The sequence below is a fragment of the Cylas formicarius genome, unplaced genomic scaffold (genome assembly GCF_029955315.1).
Source record: "Cylas formicarius isolate icCylForm1 unplaced genomic scaffold, icCylForm1.1 PGA_scaffold_10__41_contigs__length_53128322, whole genome shotgun sequence".
Lineage (NCBI taxonomy): Eukaryota > Metazoa > Arthropoda > Insecta > Coleoptera > Brentidae > Cylas > Cylas formicarius.
In genome coordinates this window covers 13,883,829-13,903,720 of record NW_026844214.1, presented here as the reverse complement: position 1 = coordinate 13,903,720, position 19,892 = coordinate 13,883,829, and the positions used below count along the sequence as shown (strand labels likewise).

At 32.3% G+C, this 19,892-nt stretch overlaps 1 protein-coding gene across 4 annotated transcripts; it reads right to left on the bottom strand.

Moving 5' to 3' along the window:
- Position 1: 1 nt before the first annotated feature.
- On the bottom strand, positions 2–19,554 carry LOC132698011 (uncharacterized). Of its 4 annotated transcripts, XM_060663846.1 has the most exons (19): positions 19,357–19,494; positions 19,180–19,306; positions 18,947–19,130; positions 18,630–18,895; positions 17,381–17,527; positions 16,825–16,949; positions 16,661–16,773; positions 14,017–14,138; positions 13,740–13,964; positions 12,315–12,483; positions 12,088–12,245; positions 11,629–11,743; positions 11,405–11,578; positions 9,868–9,975; positions 7,679–8,330; positions 4,795–6,286; positions 1,189–1,361; positions 1,025–1,127; positions 2–203 (listed from the first exon to the last, which is right to left on the bottom strand). In XM_060663846.1, exons 1-19 carry the CDS (start codon positions 19,380–19,382, stop codon positions 24–26), a joined length of 4,659 nt encoding a protein of 1,552 aa, XP_060519829.1. In that variant the 5' UTR covers positions 19,383–19,494; the 3' UTR covers positions 2–23. The 4 variants fall into 4 exon arrangements, with proteins under 4 accessions (XP_060519829.1, XP_060519843.1, XP_060519836.1 ...); XM_060663860.1 differs by lacking the exon at positions 19,357–19,494 and adding an exon at positions 19,501–19,554 and having other exon boundaries at positions 12,088–12,483; XM_060663853.1 differs by having other exon boundaries at positions 12,088–12,483; positions 19,364–19,496.
- Between the last annotated feature and the right edge of the window lie 338 nt (positions 19,555–19,892).

The following is a 19,892-nucleotide window of genomic DNA, read 5'->3' as shown; positions in this document are numbered from 1 at the left end:
TGGAAATTAATGACGTTTCAATCTTAGGTACTGTCGTCGCTGGAAATCGACACTATCCTCCTTCGTTTGGGTTTATCCGATTTTGACTTTTCCTCTGATTTTTTCCTTTTCTTCTGCTTCAGCTTTCTCTCCAAAATTTCCAGTTCGGAAAGATCGTGGCGTTGCGTCAACTCATCGTCTTTTGCATCCACGACAAACGAGTCCTTCAATTTATTTTTATTATTATTTTTTATTTATCCACGGGCATAGCTCAATTACAGAATGCTAAACTTATAATTCACAGTAGGCTAAGAGTAGTATTAGGTCAGATATTAAATAAATATAAAATACACTTTATATCAATAACAAGTCTAAAAATAGATAACTAATCTGTATTTGAAGTATGCAGAACCTGAGCCAGGAAGATGCCAAAGGAAGCAAGAAGTTCTCAATTTGATAGTGATATTTGATTGCGATCATCAGTAAGTCTTGCTGATCCGGAAATAAAAGTATTAAACTCATAGTTGGTGCCATGGATCGGATGAAAACTGCCGGTGGAACAAGATTTTGTGAAGAAGTTCTGAAACTCCCATGTATAATAATATGAGTTCTTTCTTCTTATGGGGTATGGTAATGGTAATGAGAATCATATTCAGAAGGACCAGTACCATATCATTATAGTTATCATGAAAGTGTTGGTTACTCCTTCCAATGAACCCAAGCACCAGAAAAGCTTTTTTAACCGCATTATTGAAGCGATAGGAAAAATATGAATCTGCATCAGACTCCAAGATCCTTGATAAGAGAAACTTGGTCAAGGAAGTGTGGACCAATGTTGTAATTAAATTTAATAGATCATATTGTAGTTTGTCAGAATCAACAGGAGATCTATTATACATTTTGAGGTCCGTCAGCCAACAGCCGAAAAAGGCAATTGCTAAAATATTTGTGAATGTTATTCAAATTTTACAACATAAATTAAATAAATAAATACAATAAGTAAATCTAAGAGGCGGAAGGTAACGGAAGTAAAGTCAATACTTACTTCTATATACGCATCATTTTCAGTATCGACGTTTTGGGAGTAAATGTTGTCAAGAGGCAGCGGAGGCTTGGATGGGACTTTTAAGCGCCTTGGAGCCGGACTTCTACATTACAAAACAATAAAAATGAAAGCTAAACAGTTCCAGTGAGGAAATGAAAACCAACCTCATTGATTTTAAATAGTGAAGATGCATTTGGGTGTTCATGTTTTGCGTTTCGTCGTTTACAAAGCTTGAGTCATAAACATCTAGTTCCCCGTCGGATTCGTCGTCCGAAATGAAAACGTTCTCATCTTCCGATAATTTAGCTTCTTCTTCTATAAATGGATTTTTTCGAGTCTGCGAATGAAGTGCGGATGTATTTGTCGGGCGGTTGTTTCATTAAATTGTCTAGTCCTGACGAAACCTTATTATTCGTCAGCAGATATTTTAATTCTATTAATCAAAATACCAACAGCAATTTAAAATTAAATATAACTAGGACATGCTTTAAGCTCTGCCTCCCAAATTTTCTTTGATTGATTGATATTAAACCAGTTTAAGGAAAGTGGAAGTTAGTTATAAAAAAATAATAATAAATGAAAACGTGTCGCTGAATATGAAGAAAATATTGGTTCGGTCATAGAAAAATCAAATATTTCAGATTTCAGAAAAATTAGTGAATAAATATTTCAAGAACTCTATATCCTTATAAAATAGAGCTTGTTCAAGAACTGGAATTTTTTTTGATAACCGAATGGAATTTTGTACATGGGTGTTAAATAAAATGACAAAAAATGAGTTTTTTTGTCAATTTTTTAAATATCACAGGTAACTAGATTCACATTTATTTAGATAACACCAAAAACCGTATTCTGCGAAAACGAGAAGACACCCAACACTTTTTTATATCTGATATTCCCAAATTCCATATAGGTAACGAACAAACAATAAAACTTTTGTTTAGAAAACATCAAATTGCTCATTAAACAATAAATTAGCGAAAACGTGAAGAGTAAGCTATAAAGACACCTTGACTCTTTTTGATAGGGAATTGAAAAGTACATTCTCTAATAGGTTAAAAAATATTATGCTTTGTTTACATTAATCAAATTATAGTCATTCAAAGTTGCTATTTGACTATATATAAAATAGGGTCTAGGATTACACTTTACTTTTAGATTTCGCTGACATACCTTATGTCTTATGTGAAATTAAAATTAGGTTAAATTTCGACAATATTCAAATATCATAAACGTCCTTGAAACGTAGAATCCGAAAAATTAATAATAAAACAAAAATAATATACAAGGGGTTTCATTTTAAACAATACCACTTTGATACGCCTAAAAGTAAAACTTTTTGGCCACATATTCCGTGCAGCCTAGAGAGAGAGAATTTTGTTATTACTTCTATATATAAACAGCCTAAAAGATAATTAAATTCTATGCATACTTTAGAATGCATTCCTGTTAATCGCGATATGAATCGCCTAACAACAGAGTATTCAATTAACGTGGTAACTTCTTGTATTCTGTAAATCAAGTGGTTTAAATGCATGCTGTTAACTAAATCGAAATTGATATTCTACGAAAAGTTGACGAAGTGCAATAAAGCGCTCGAGACGAATGACACTTTGCCATGTCTAGAAGGTGTCATTGAAGTGACATCATATAATGAATGTGGACCCCATCTTAACCCCGAATCGGTGTTACGTTTGGACGACTATGGTCGCCAACTAACATCTCACTGTGGGACTGACAATCGCGATACCTGTCACTGAACTCTACAAGCCAAATGATGAATATATTTCTTGTAGATTTCGATAAATCAGTTGCCAGACCCACTTGATCCATTCGCCTGGGACATGGTGACGACCAACAATGTCGATTATGTGTGTCGTTAAGACTCGGGTAATGTTTTGTTTACAAACTCCAAATGAGGACCAAAAATTTTAGATTTTATGAGATTACACATTACTCAAAAACACTATCAAATAAAATACAACTATCAAGTAAGAGTATCGGACAGACTAAATTACAAGAATAAAAATTGTATGCACCCATACGTGGCTTAGCTGTTGGAATAGACATGATTTTTGATCAGTTCAGTTAGGTAGATTACTATCTTTTTCGCTATGTTGCGCCGAAAGGACTGGTCATTGGTGCAAAACAATTGAACGAACCTTTAATAAGATGAGAATTCATTAAACTAGTGAATTAAAGAAAAAAACATAGAACAAACATAGTGATTCTCAATTTCACCGTCTGGAAAATAATTAGAAGGAAAATATATCCCCTTTATCAAAACCCGTTTGTTTCTACTCTGGATAATCTGAAAAGGAAGCTAGAAGAAGATTAAATCGATATAATTATTAGCCGTGCCAACTTCCATAGTAAAATTGCATATAAATACCGCAAAATCGCACTCGGAAATTAAAAAATATATTTATTTATTGTAAGCTTCTTGCTGTTGTCTCCTATGAGTATTAAGGACTATCGTGAAGATACAAACGAAAAAGTTTTTTAAAACCAAGTAAAATCAAATGTGGGAGCAGAAAATGTTACTTTTCGCAATGTTGAAAAAAAGTCACTTTCTTTCGTAATTTGAATTGATAAAATGAATGGCGCACTCATGCTGCTTTATTAACAAATTAGACTATTTTTATAGTCTGAATTTATGAAATTTGCAAAATTGATGGTGACTTTTGTGCCATATCAGCTTTTTTCATATTTCCAAACCAGTTGCGCCGAAATGTTAACGTTAACACTGCAACAAGTTATTTTTGGGGGTTTGAATTTATGAGACTAACAACGTAGGGATTACTTGCTGCGATCTCACCAAGGCCTTTGACCACATATCGGAGATCCTGTTAAAGAAGCTAGAATTTTATGGAATCAGTGTAAAAAGCTTTCTTTTATTAAATCGAACTGTGTACCCTGTTCATGGCGTTGACCCTTCTGATAGTGGGACCTCCAATGGAGTATCGCAGGGGTCAGTACTTTCACCTTTACTGCTGTTAATATAAACTATAACAAGTCAAATAAAAACAAAAAATGTCTGTTTATCGATGATACCACAGAAGTCGATATGAATTGAAGAAGACATTGAAGTTTTGAGACTTGAGTGAACGATTTGTTGCAAATGGACTACAACTTAATACACCAAAAAATATATATGCCCTCCTATAATAGGCGTGTGATTAAAAACAGAGACCGTGAATTTCTCAGATTGGAGACATTGAGCATAAACCATTTCGATTCTAAATTCTTCAACAAATTTGCAAATAATATTACACAAATACATCGAACGAAAGATTTTCAAATTCAAAATAAAAACCATAATTAAAAAATCTTTCTCTAATGTGAAAGATTTCTTAAAAGTGTGATAAAATTTAATTTCAGCAATTTAAATGTGATTAATGGATACCACATTAAGCACTAAAATACCTGTGATAAGAATACTCTGTATTTGGAACAGCAATAAAACTTTACTTTACTTTACTTTTTGCTTGGTTCATCGCCGTCATTATTTCAGACCTTTGAAAAAACCAGTGCCACTTCAGGCATTTGATACCAGGCTGCAACCGCTCTAACGAGTATTTTTACCATTTATTCCTAGACCATGAGATTCTTTCATTAAATTATATGACGTCATTTGAATAACACCCATATTTAGTGACTTTAAACGTCAAATTAACTTAGGTCTTTTAAATAACCACCTCTGCACGCAATAAAACCAGTTATGCCACTCCCTAAGCCTTTTAAAGCGCACACATAAATACGAATCTTACCTTTTTCCTAGAGGTAGTTTTACTTGATCTCGCGTTGGGATTACCATTCCTCATACTCTTGGTATTTACCGTCTCAGATAAGGGTTTCAAGAAAACAGGATTTCTCTTGGGATTTTCGAATTCTTCGTCGCTGGACGTGTCTGGAATGTTGCCCAACACGCTTTTCCGGTTTGTTACACGTTGAGTAATAATTTGGTAAGGGTCCACATTCGGTTTTTTGAGGTTCTTTTTAGGAGTAGGGAAAGAAAATTCACCGTCGATATCTTTCTTGGTACTTAACAAATTTTTTTTTGACGTACGATTTCTACTGTCGGCACTCGATGGTTCGCTCGAACTGGAGGATTTCAGCTTGGCTTGATTGATATTGTTCGACTCGTTTTCCTTCTGCGAGCTGCCTATTTCCTTTTGTTGACTTTTATTTATCAGTGTCAACATTTGGGTAATGGAAAGTTGGGTCGGGGCAGATAATTTTTTGGGCAAAGGCTTTTCGGGACTATCTTTTGTTAAATCAACCGTCGTCTCCTTAATGTGGGGCTTGTTTGTTTGTGTCAGTAATTCAATTATGGATTCATCAACCAAATCCAACAGATTATCATCAATATTAGTCAATCCTGCTGCAGCTGGTTCCTCTTTTTCTGCAGGTGGTTCACAAAATGTTACATCAGAATCGGAATCCTCAGAAGCTAGATCAGGCTTATCCAACTCAAAACCTGTTTTTCTATCACACCTTGCTGTTTCAACCCCTAGGTTCTGAGCTTTAGTGGTAATCTCGAGCGGGTTTGTATCTTTGCCAAACTTCTGGTCAAGGAGAGACCAACTGGTGCTAGCTTGGTTGGTTAAATTCTTGGGCTTTGTATTGACTTGTTCATAATTTTTTTTGCCAGGTCTCGCATCATCGCCTACCTTGGATAAGCTTCCACAATTAGCTTCCAACAAGGAGGTGCTTGGAGCATTTATCGAAGTCTTAGTGGATTTTGAATATGGTATATCTTTTACAGCAGAATTCTGATTAAGCTTTTCTAATCTATTATAATCTCTTTGGCAAATCGGCTTTTCTTTTTCTTTGCTGGAGTTGTCTGTGGCATTCAATAAATTGACAGACTCTTGCGCATCAGCTACAATGTTAGTGAACTTTGAACAGGATCGTCCAAGATTCTTTTTAGGGTAGTCAGTATTTGCATTGTCCTTATTTCGTTCTCTTACATCTGATTTCTTTTCAATCGTAATTCCGAACATCGATAAATCGCAAAATTCGCTAACATCAGCTTTAACGTCTTTTTCGCTCAACCCGAAACTCGAGACATCGCAGATGTCTGATATGTCGATATCGCTCTTGGGCCTCATACTAGGAGTGACTAATAAAGAGCTTGTCTTCTGTCGGATAGGAGTACTGCAAATTGTTGTTCTCACCTCTTTAATGTTAAGTTCTTTAACTAACTGCTTTTGGACTTCTGTTCGCTTCGTATTCTCAAAGACTTTTCTTCTGATCGACCTGAATTGATAACATTCAATTGCTTGTTTTATGTTTTAATTTTTTTTTTATCTAATTATATAAATTTGAATTATTTACTTGTTTAGTTGCTTAAATGTAGCGCTGGCTTTGCGTAAATCAAGCTAGCTGATAATACTTTTGATTTTTTATATTTATTTTCATACTATAAGTATCAATGATTTAACCTAGAGATTTTTAAAATAATTTGGTTTTTGTCAAAATTTAATCTAACTTTAATTTCACAAATACATAAGAAGTATTTAAACTATGTAAACCAAATCTATAGTAAAGTGAAGCATATTTTATATTTTAATTATAACAATTGGCCACAAATTTATTCTAATCTATAGGAACTTTAAGTTTAAGAGAATGTATTTATCGATTACTTATCAAAATGGTGTTATGGTGTTAGCTAACTCTTCACGTTTTAGCCAAATCATGGTTTTTGGTGCCATCTAAATAAATGTTTTATTGCATCTACTTGCCTATGTCTATTCAGAAATGGATCGAAAAAGTTCTTTTTCTGAAGCTCGATTTAACGGCCACCTACAAAATTCAATTCGTTGTCAAAATTATTTCTAAGCTGTTTTTTATAAGGACTAAATCTGTATTTTTTAAAGGAATATTTCTATTTTCTATATCTGAATGAACTATATTTTCTTGATACGGATCAAAAACAAGAAATTTAATTCGAGTATTCTGCGGCACCATTAGATAGGTAATTGAAAAGTACATTCAGTAATTTAAAAAATATGGTGTTCCATTTAAATTAATCAAATTATAGCTACGTAAAGTTATTATTAGAATAGGATAAATTTTTGGCCACCCCATGTAAGATAGAAAGTTTTTTATGATTGGTAGATAAAATACGGTTCACTATTACACTCTACTGTAAATTTTGCTCACGAAATTTAAATATTCTTATGTATTTGAGAAATTAAAATTAGATTCCATTTTAACACAACTCAAATTATTTTTAAAAAAGTATCAAAAAGCTTATTGAAACACAACCCTATTTTGATCTTTGGAACCAAAAAACGCCATAGAAAAAATAACCACTTTGATATTTTTAATACTTTTGGGCCAACCTGAATGGAATGAAATTAATTTTAAAAAGTTAACATAATGAGACGTCACACATCCCAAAAGTAAAACTTAAAAAAAAATCCCTTTCCGTATGGCGTGAATAAACCTATATATAAAATATTTATCTACATTTTATTAAAATTAGGAAGTGATCTTTACTTTTGTGGGCAGACGTCACATTACCACTAACATTAATAAACAAAATGGCAATATAAGAAACTCCTTGTTTCTGAGTGCCGAAAATTTGAACAGTAATGTCTGTGGCGTATGATTAGCAAATTAATACTGATTAGAAATGGCATATACCTCAAACGGTCCTGCGAAGACAAATCAGGAGATGTAGCCAAACATTCTCCGCCCCTGGGGGAATCTTCTGCGCTCACGTTTGGCGAATACAGAACAGTTTCTTGCGAACTGTCCGCACCGCAGAACAAGTCAAGCAAAGTAGGTAGCATGAAAAAGTGCAGCAACTCAGATATGTCGTTCTGAGAATAAAAAAATTGCTCTCCGAATTTGTCAATAATATTGGTCAGAGTTTTCGGTGCTTGAAAGTTAAACGACTGTTCCTCGGCATTTCTCTCCAAATGAGTAAAGTCTATGTGTTCCAATAAAGTATGGTCCTCGCCTATTTCCATATAATCAGTGGGCGAGGGAACTGATTCTTTGTAGTTCGGGTCTAAAGTTTTGGTAAAATCTGCGATATCAGCGGCAGTGATGTTGTTCAGAATTTGTTCCGATGGGATCCAATTATTATTTTGCACGTCCGGTCTGTTAGACGCGATTGTATAGTCTTCACAGGTGAAACCATCAGGGCAATGTTTGCACTTTCGAGTACTCGATAGATGCAGAAATATATAATTTGATATCTGCGCATATAGTTCTTTCCCAGACATTATGGGATGTGGAGGGGAAGCTTCCCGTTCAGTTCTCAAATTTTGGGTTGATATTATTTTGTCGACTGTAATGGATGAGATGATATTAAATGAGGTAAAAGGTGGCTCAAAGTATATCATTTTGGCTTTTGAGAAACCCTCTCTCCAAAAAGATATTACGACATTCGTATCTATTGTTACTGGGAAAACCCAACAACCAATAATTTAATCATAGGTAAGGGACGAAACGAGTCACACACTGGCACTGTTGAATAACTCGTTTTACAGTGAGTTTCCAAAAAACTTGTTACTACATGGAAAACAATTTGTAAAAAATGTGTATGAATATTTAGTGGAGGAATCATTAAACAGGACGGTTTAAAAGAAATCTGCCTACTTACAAAACGTAAATATCCTCGATAAAGCACACTGTTGACAGTAAACTATTAAATAAAAGAAAAAACGTATGAACAATAGCAAACAAGATATGATAAGAAATATATATATTGCCTTTATCAAAACTAGATTGTTCTTACTTTGTATAAACTGAAAAGGAAGCTATAAGAAAATGAAACCAATATAATTATTAGCCGTGCCGCCCTTCATAGAGGTATTTATAAATAATAATAATAATAGAATTACTTACCGGAAATTAAAAAGTATAGATCCCAAATAGATGTATAATTTACCTAGATAAAGGATGGGTTGATTCCAGTAAAAACTGTTAAAAAAAGCACCTCTAAATAAAGAAGAACGAATCACCATATTTCATGCTGGATTAGAAGATGGGTTTTACTCCAAACTGTTTGTTGTTGTCTGTGAAGAATATAAGGTCTCTGGCGTGGACTATTAGCCAGATACAAGTGCAGAACTTTTTGCAAACTGGTTTAAAAATAATTATTTTTTAAAAAATATTTCGAATAACAATGTCAGTGTAATGTATAATATCATAGCCGCCTGCTACAAAAACCAGAAAATTCATCAAGTAAAAAAACTGAATTTTAAGAATTTGTTACAAAATCATATTTATTTTGAATCCAGTTGCAAGAAAGAGGACTTTTTGGAAATTTTGAATTTACATAGTATTATAAAATAATATTTATGTGATAGTTTAGCTAGGGCATGCTGCTTTATGTCTTTCTCCATATCATTGTAAATGTAAACATAACTAAAATCAAATGTGACAACAGCAAATGTTACTCCTAAAAGTTACGTTAATTCTAGTTTAATAAATTTAATGTATAATGTATTTGTTGGAAAAATGCAGCACATACAGCATGTTTTAAAAATTGAAGATTGTTACATTAGCATACAAAATAACATAGAAGCCCATTTCAATAAATCTTAATAACAACTCTGGGAGTGAAACGGAATCGGAATTTGAATAAAAACGTTCACATTTAGGTAAGTATTGATAATTTGTAAATACTTTGTGTTCATCGTATTTCTTATTAGTACTAACCTAAATAAGAATTATTAAATATTTAATTTTTATATTTTTAAAACAATACCGACTGGTCAGGTGTTTTATTACCGTCATCAGGTTATTCCGATAATTGCTGTCGCCAGCCTAAATGATTTACTTTGAAACACAGTATAACTTGGGTTTAAAGCTAGACTCACTCGATAGAGGTATTTTGGAAAATGGTGTTTGAAAGTGTTGTTGACTATTAGGTTGAAGAAACATGCTTCTAATGTCTCCTTGCTTTAAAGCCTTATTTTGACTGAAACCTAAAAAAAAAAACGATTTTAGCCAAATCGTCGACTAAGCGGTTGAGCGAATTTCGCTATATTCCTTAAGGATGACGCCGAATTTTCTCGCATTCATTTATTTATTTAATCTCTCTTTGCAAACACCAAGGGTAGGTTATTGCATGCAAAGGTGACACTGACACACTAAAACTTACATACTCTTACTACCACTACTACAAAAAGAAGTCAAAACATTGTATTTTGGTCAAAAACAAGTCAATGGAATATTTTTGTAAGAAAACTACACGTACATAACATTCCGTTGAGTAGGGGCATCAATAAACAATTATTAGGAACTTCCTCTAAATACATTGTTATTGAGAATTGAGGATAGGAACATTCAAATGAATACATACTCTTTAAGGTTATTGTATTATTTATCATAACATACATACAGAATTTTTGCAACTATTATGAAACATGAATATTGTGGGGACATTTGAATGTAAATTAATTGAAAATCATTACCCAGACTGTCTTTATGACTGCCAAGTGTCCTTGTAACATACATTATATATACACTAGTACTAGTGTGCTTGCCATGGAAAAAAGTGAAAGACAGAAAATCGTTACAAAAAAGGAAATATATATTAACAAGACCAGCAAGCAATTTATTATAATAAAAAATTGGTTTCAGAAAAATGGTTTGGTTATCAAAACTGATAAAACAAAATGCATCCCTTTCAAAATAACAAAAAAATTAGAACAAGTTCAATCAATTCATAATCAATTCTTGGCTTTAAACATCGATGCTAACCTCAGTAATTTTTTGTAGTTCTTATGTTCAAACTTAAGTACAGTATTTCTATATAAGGTGTCTTCTAAATTTAGATTCCACTCAAAGTTGTCGGGTAAAATTTACTAACAATTCCTGCAATTGACATTTTCGAATGCATCAAGTTATTAAAAAAAGATGATTATAAGTTCTCATACCTAAAATTTAATCAGCCTTATCATAAAATAGGAAAAGATTTAGATTACAATTTTATTATTCTATCCATTCGTGGTTTCTTACCGAGACGAATTGTCACGATACCACTGGGGTCAAACCCTTTATGTTCAGAAATACCTACATTTCAAAGCAGAACTTTTAATAAATGTGTTAACTTTAAGTAGGCAAACACTTGTATTGTCATAATTTTTTTTTGTTTTCAAAGATCGACCAGAATTTATTTTCTACCTAATTTCAGTGTTTATCGGCCAAAGCATTATAAATATTGGGATAAAATATATAAGTATAAGTTGTTCTCATTAGTAAATAGTGTAATTAGCATAAAGCAACTAAACCTTCTTCTCTCCCGCCATTTGACGATGCATTTGAACTACCAAATCAATGAATCTATCTATCATCTATCTTGTCTTGTATTAGGTTAGCGTTAAAATGGTTAATATAATAATTATAACTTACCTTGTATCTGAGTCGGTATATTGAATCTTTTTGAATCTGCATACTGCATAAGCTTTACACATTCTCTTGTTAGCTTTGAAGGTCCGATTGTATAGAATGTCTGCAAATTTCGTTGCGATTCAACGTGCCTACTGAATGTATCAAAGCTGTGTCCACTGATATTGAGAGGTTCCTCTAAAATATTATGTGGGTACATTTTTGATAGGATGACTGAAGAATTATACCTTTATCAAACAACGTTACACATTTTGGTATCCTTTCGTCCACCTCTACCACTTGTATGTCATCCAAAAACATGGGCTCTGATGAAGAAGTGCTCGATATGGAATTGAATAGATTCTAAATGAAAATATCCATTTAAATTTCGCATTTTTCAAGCAAATTAGAAATTGTTTTTTTTTTAATTATAGTTAAGTTTTGCACTCAAATAAAATGTTCAATAATTTTTTTAATTTGTTAATAGTTTTTAAATTTGCTTGATAATAAACTTTTGCCTTCACCAATAAAAAGAATGCCTTGAAAATTAAGATTAAATTTCGGAAATTTGTCTCGGAATCCAGTTCATAAAATAACAAAAGAAAAAATAAAAAAAGAAAAATTATTTCAACATACGTTGGAAAAAGTACAATTTGGTATTTCATTTCAAATTGGCCACGCCACGGTTCTCTTTTCTGCATACAAACCTTAATTGAATTGTTTTTCTTGGATAACACCTTTTTTTTCACCGTAATAAATATTCTCTCGCATTTTGGGGTAATCCCGTCTGGAACCATTCTGGGACTGCCAGGGTACATACCCGTGGTCAACTGTTTCGATCCCAATACAAAGGTCGAAATGTTGTCTTTGTGAATTAAGCAGTCTTTTAGTGTTTGTTGTTCTTTTCCCTCGGTTACCAATACCAACACTTTACCCTTTCGTTTCCTGCCCGTTCTCCCCATGCGTTGCACCATTCTTATAGGTGATTTCGTCGAAATATCAAAACAAACGATTAAATCGACTTCGCCTACGTCCAGACCTTCTTCGCCGATACACGTGGAGAGTAAAGTGTTGCATTTGCCTTCTCTGAAAGCCTTAACCACCTATAAATATGTAATAATTATACATGATTGTAACTATCCAGATTGGTAGATAGTTGAGATATTAACTATTCATAATCAAGTAAATAAAAACTTATATAGAAGTAAGAATAGATAAATTGTAATAAATATTATTATTTTAAAAAATCAACTATTTACAACACAACTTCATTTGCAAATTTTAGTCATCATCTTCGTTGGAGGCCAGAGATATATTACTCTACAGTGTTTTTAGCATGTTCTCAGCTTCTTCTATTTCAATCACATGTTAGACGCACTTACTCCATTTTTCACAATTCATTGTGTGCAAGAGGGTTTCAACGTCCCCCGTTTTAAAAGTGGTGGGGTTTAATTCACATTGATACGGCAGAAGACGAATTTATATATTTCGTTTTCAAGCGTCTTCAACAAATTTCATACAAAGAGTTTAATTCAAATTTACTATCTCCACTAACTCCCTTTTTTAGCATATCTTTCTGATTCGCTTCATATTTACAGTAATGCAATTAATGATGTCACTTTTTCTACCATGACCATCCAGTATGATAGTCTTCAGTCCACTTTGATTGAAATGCTAATAACCCACCACCTACAAAGGTGGCTTTTATTCCAGGGGATTGTCCTTCCACGAAACCTTGCCTCACGCTATTTAAATTTTGATCCTGTTATGTTTTACTAAAGACATATCTTTCATTTGATCCAAAATCCCTTTGAAACTGTCCCAAAAAATATTCGCTAAATATTGTCGTCGCCAGCAGATAATTTTATCTTTCTCTCGCTTTTAAGATCTTCTGTTTTGAGTTTTTTCGTAATGATGGCAGTTTCTTTTCTTCCTTCCTTTTCTTCTCTTTGGGTCACGTTTATTATCGGATAACAGTCGATATATTGTGCACTGTCCAACTCCAGTCATATTCACACATTTCAACTATTTTTGCAACTCCAGATTTTGAGTCTTGGTGGCTAAGAGCTTTGAACAATAATTTTTTTGTTTTTGAAAGGGTAGTTTTACTAAGCGACAAATTCTGAAACACTAGCCGTTTTTAAGAACGGAATTTGCCAACAACTATAAAGTAACTATAATTATAATTTTAAACACTAAGGCACAGCTACAGCAACTACTCCGTCTACCTGCAACTCTCGGAAGCCTTGACAATATTCATAGGTACAATACTACACCTATGGCTAAGACTACGAAGTTTTATAGTTCAATCAAGATTTACATCTCTCTCGCATTAAGAAATAGATTATAGGAAACTCACCCCTATCTGAAACTTCTGAGTAATTCCAGACCCTTTGCCAAGAAATATTTTTGGCTGAACGAGTGGTCTGGATTGGAGTAGCAACATATGAGCCTCCATCACCGATTCTCTGTATTCAAAAAACACTATCACTCTGGTGTTTGGATCACCCTCTGAGAAATGAGAGACCAGAACGTCGCGGAGCTTGTAAAACTTGGGGTGGCCAAATTTAACATTGTGTGGAATCTAAACACCACATTTTACATTTTATATCAAACGTGAGTAAGAAACCCTCTACCTCTGGATATGTTCCATCCGGTAATATTTCAATGTTTGGTATAGGACCCAAGTGATCTCTGACATCGTCCACAATTGCTCTTAAGATGTAATTGCTCCTTAACAATGGCTTTTCGAGATGTTCTGAATGACCATAAAATAAATTGTTACAAATCGACAGATTAACAGTATAGTCCTCGACCCGGGCTTTTCTATTTTAGAAATTTTGCAAATCACTACTCTACGCCTATAAGACTGACAGCCTCTTATTTAATTTTATTTTTACTATTGCACCAATGGGATTTTGAATGATTTTAACAAGTGAATCAGCAAGTACTTCGTTGGAAAAATTTGCCAGCCGAATTTCTTAAACAAAAAAACAGCTTTAATTACTAACTGTTATGGCGTAATAATTTTGGCATTTTTTGATACACAAGTGCAAGTGCAAGCAGTCGAAATGTAAAAATAAATATAATAAACATAATGCCAGGTGACCAGAAAACTGCAGAAACTGCAAATCCACAGTATTTACTTGTGAAATATATGTGTATAATGTAATAAACTAATAGTTAAATCAGATTGACATTAATGATTTCAGAAGTGTCAAATTATTACTTCCCATGGTACATAAATTTATGGAATAACAATTAAACTTATAATAATTTTGTGTAGCTTTTGGCCATAATAATGAAAAAACGAAAAATGGGAATTTTGTAATGAAATTTGGTCTATGGGGTTAAAATATTATAAGGAACAACTTTTTCTGATATCTTTAACGCTAAGCAATATATCGAAGATTGACCCTGTTTGTGGAAAAGTTGAAATCTGTATTTATTTGGCTAGCCAAAATAACGGGGTGTCTTATGCAACATGCATACTAGCAATGTAATATGTAGCTTGTAATATGAGAATGTGATAAGATAATTAAAAAGAATATAACTAAACTTAAAGCTTTATTGAGGTCAATGAAGTATAAACCTTTAATTATTATCCTACAGAAGCTTGGTTTAGTGGAGGTACACTCTTTGTAGATATTGATGGTTATGAGTTTTATTACACTGATTGTAATATTCATAAAGATTTCATGTATTATGTATTTAATGGTGTTGTACATGTATTATTTTATATTTATCTATTATATATATATATATATATATATATATATATATATATATATATATATATATATATATATATATATATATATATATATATATTATCTACATGTATTTAGAACAAAAAGAAGACTTTGAAGATGACCTAATGAAGTTATTAGAATAATATAAAAATGTTAATGATCATATTGTCATGTTTTATTCATGTAGATATGAACCATATTTTTAAAAATGTACACATTGATAATGCTTTTATTAAGACTAAATTAAATTTTGAATCATATAGGCAAAATTATCAAATCACTGATCACTATACGCAAAGTTGAACCAATTGTGTTTTAAAGAATATATAAAAAAAAAAGTTACAAATAAACTACAAAAATAAATAAAAAACAAAAACTATACAAACAGCAGAAGTTAAAAAAATGATAAAAATAAAACTATAAAAGAAAACAATTTAGTTATTTTATTTTCTAGATAAAGCCTAGATAAATATAAAAATATTAAAAGAAAAAGCAAAGAAAAGAAGTAGGGATGAAGTTTGGTGAAATATTTATAGCAAATAAAAGTAAAGATGCATGCCTTAAATAGGCTAGGACAATCCATGTTTTTGGAAGACACTAACATTGATGAAATAAGAAAAAAGTACTGACAGGTCTAGGATATCCTTTTAATAAGTGTTTCTACAGTGGAATATTCCCTAGCCACTTTAAGTTAGCAGAAGTAGTACCTATTTTGAAAGCAGGAGATTAAACTAATTGCTATATTCTAGAATTGTAAATTTCATGAAAAATACGGGTTTCGAAAAGGAACAAATAATAGTATAGCAGAAGTCAGTTTTCCTACCTTAGCCAAGGCTTTTGATACAGTAGACTGTTTGAAAAATTGGATGCGATAAGTGTAAGAGGTATTAATCTGAACTTAATAAAGGGCTATTTAGAAAGCTGAAAGCAATTTGGAAAAGGTTAACCACATGAGAGTGAATTCTCGACATAAGAGAAAAGTATATACCTCAGAGCTTTATTAAATACTATATCAACTTGCAACAGAAATATATGGAATGCAATAGCAATAGCCCAAGATAAAACAGTTTACCACTGCCTAAAGTAGAAAAGATAATTGGTTGAAGGTCACAAAAATATGCAGCGACATATGCACAAAATAAGTGGAAACAAATAAATAAGGAAAATTGCAAAAGTGCTCAAAACAGTAGTGAGGGATTTTCATCTAAAAAATGGTCTATATAAATAGCTTGTATTTATTCATTGCATTTGTGTGTGGACCAAAAAAAAAGGATAACCATAGAAAAAATAAATGAATAAATGGACTGTAGGTTGAGAAGTTTTTAACTCTTATTTGTTCAAGTTAGCTCATAAATATTTTTCCTTCCATGGATTTGTAGCCTATTTGCAACTCCATATTTTTTATATCCGGTGAATCAAGTGGAGAGGAGGACTAGTTGAAAACTTCAAGTGATAAGTGGGAATAGGTAGCCTCATATTTCCGTTCAATTTCGTCCAATCCGTCCGTCCATTGAACACTCTGAATTACCTTGGAAAAATGATAAAAAGTTTCTCAAACCGTGCCTGATGAGCAACTCATAAGCATGGTACAAGGTGACGCAAATGTTTAAGCTTTTCATGACTTCTGAATAATGGGAGGGCCTGAAATTATTTAATGTAGTTTGGAACTTCAAAGGAATTGGTCCAATTTACCGGGTACCTCTAGTTTTCTTCTTAAATTCTTTCAGCAACATAAATATTTTACCTTTAGTGAGGGAGCCGCAATTGCCCTGAACGATTTTGTAGTTTCTCAACGATTTGGTGTAATGTTCTAAAATCTACAAACCACATTATAAACCAAGTTTCTCTTTTAGCTAAAAAAACTAAAACAATGGTTAAAATTTTATAATAATTATAATAATATAATTATAATTATTAATTAAATAATACTAATAAATTTTACATAGAAGATGTGTAGAATTTTCAGTAGAATTAAAAAATGCAATAATATATAGCCAATTCCAATGTTTATAGAACTGATGTACCTGCTCAATTACCTAACGCTTTTTTATTTAATTAAAAAAGAACTCTATGTTTAATGGCGAATAATATCTTCTCTGGCGCATCTTTAGAGGGGTGAATGTTAATTATTAATTGCAATATACAGGTGCAGTTTTAGTTTTAATTGTTATTATAATTTCTTTATTTACTTTTTAAGATATTTTTTGTTTTGCAAACCCTTTTTAATGAATATTAAACTAATCCTTACTTTCAAATATTCATCCCTAACCTGCAGTAGTTTATCACTCAAAGGTACAACCACAGTTTCCAGGGACCTTTGAAAAACATACTGCTGTACGTCCAAACTTTCCTCTGTTCTGAATTCGATGTGAGAAATTAGCAAATTCTGAATAACCTAAAATTCAATGAAAACAATTAAATTATCATGCCACAAACTAACTTAGATAATTTAGGAAAATAAACTGAGAACATGACTTTTGCATATCAGTTAACAATTAAGTGGAGATAAAACACAAAACAATATTACCAAACTTTTTTCAAATTTTGAAAACCACATGGATATTGTAGACTTCCAAGTAGATCAAAAATAGCAAACTTCAGGGTATCCGGCTATCCCAAAAACATCGGTACAGATTTCAACTGAGATCACTTAATTGAAAGAACATCACTTTTTCTATCACATTGCCTTGACGATTTATTAATCCCGTATTATTACAATATTTAGTATAGACAATGGAGCAATACAGGGTGTGGTCCATATTATAATGAAGACACTTTAACATTGTATTCAGCAGATAAAAATAAATAAAGTTCATTTTGGAGATTGTGAATATTGCAAAAAAAAAACGTTATTTTCGTTAAAAAAATTCCAAATTTGGTTTTTGGTATTATTCCCACTTAAAAACAAATTTACCGCATAACTAAACATTTTGTTTAACCAGTGGAGTTCATGAGACCATTTTAATTAATTTGAATGGTGAAAAAAGTGGGAGGCCACAGTTTATAGCAATTTTGTTAATAAATTTAGACACCCTGATCAAATCTTTTTTGTTTTTTCACTAAAACTAACTGTTTTTAAATTATTTAAATCAATTAACACAATTAACAGTCTCAGGAACGCCACTGATTAGAGAGAAACAACAAGTTTATGTATGCTTTAAGTAGAAAAAAAAGATTATTTTGCAATATTTCAATACCCTGTATCTCCAAAGTGAAGGATTTATAACATAAGTTTATATTTTTTAAGTTTTCTACTTATTTTTATATGGTGAATACTCTGTTAAAGTTTCTCAATTATAATGTGTGTATAAAGAGAAATATAACATATTAAGTTTTAAATGTGAATGATATTTGTGTTTTTTAAATGTAGTTTATTCCTCAGATATAATGTTCTTAATGTTAATCTTATACAATTTGCAATTTTTTTCCAGTTTTGTAATTTTTAAATCCAATTTCTAGGATGAAAAACGAAAATTTACACACTTGATTAAACTTACTTCCAACACATCATTGACAGAACCGCCTGGGGTAGCACTAAGCGCCAAAACCCGAAAATGTTTGTTACCACCATCAATCAGTCGACGAATTACTTCGCAATAAGCATGATTGCCTCGGGCTTTATGGGCTTCATCAAACACCAGACACTTAATTCGTGGGCCCAGTTCACTTATTCTGTGCAAATCATTTTGTAGCACTTGAGGTGTAATGTAAAACACCCGTTTTTCAGCCCAGACGTCTGTTCTAGCCGTAGATGTTTTAGCACCTGCAAATGTTTATTCTAAACTTGTAAAGTTGTGCAAAGTAAATCACCAACCAGTTAATTCTGCAGTAACCTCCGATGGTATGGCCATTACATCATAACAAGCATCAACTTGCTGCTTAACCAGGGGTTTTGTAGGAGCCATGAAAATTATTTTTCCCTGAGGATACCACCGATAAAAATTGTACATAATCACGGCAGCGACAAAAGTTTTACCCAATCCTGTGGGAAGGCTCACCTACAATGGTAAGTAATAAAACACACCAAATATGCTCATAAAATTTTACCAATGTGTTTTTAAGTAATGCCTTTTGGATAATATTGAATTGGTATTCTCTGGTTGGGTAATTCGTTGGATAAATCCATGTCTCGCCGGCTAGTAAATCGAAACCGTCGCAGCTCAGTTTGACCGATCTGCAAAAAACTGATTTATCAGACTATAAAGATAAGTCCAGTATGCGCACTGTGTACAAATTTTTTTCCGATCCATAAACTATCTAGTAATATCTAGGCAGTTGCAAAATTTAAGCATAAAAAATTAAATATTTAATCAACAAAGAACTCAAAATTTTCAAAATAACAAACTCAAATTTGAGGTTGTAACTTACGCAATTCTTCTTTAGCAGTTTCTGGAGAACTGTCCTTTAAATGTACAGGGCAGTAATAGCCCCATAATGTCTATTAGCAAAATGTTGGAATGAAGGTTCACCCAAAGATTATAAGATAGATCTATTATTTGTGTCCAAGTACTAAAGTACTGTCATGACGGTTTAAAGTAATGCGTCACACTGAAAATATTACAGTAGCTTGTAACGGATAGCAGCCCTTTATTTATATTTTAATAAAAAAAAATAAAACAATTTCGGCATAAATTATTATTTTTTAACATTTTACCTTTCAAACTTTTTCCGCGTTTCCCGTTTTCATGAACCTCGTGTACGCTTTTTAACGCTGCCAGTAATGGCAGCCTTCCCTTGTATCTTATATTCTTTGGGTTCAC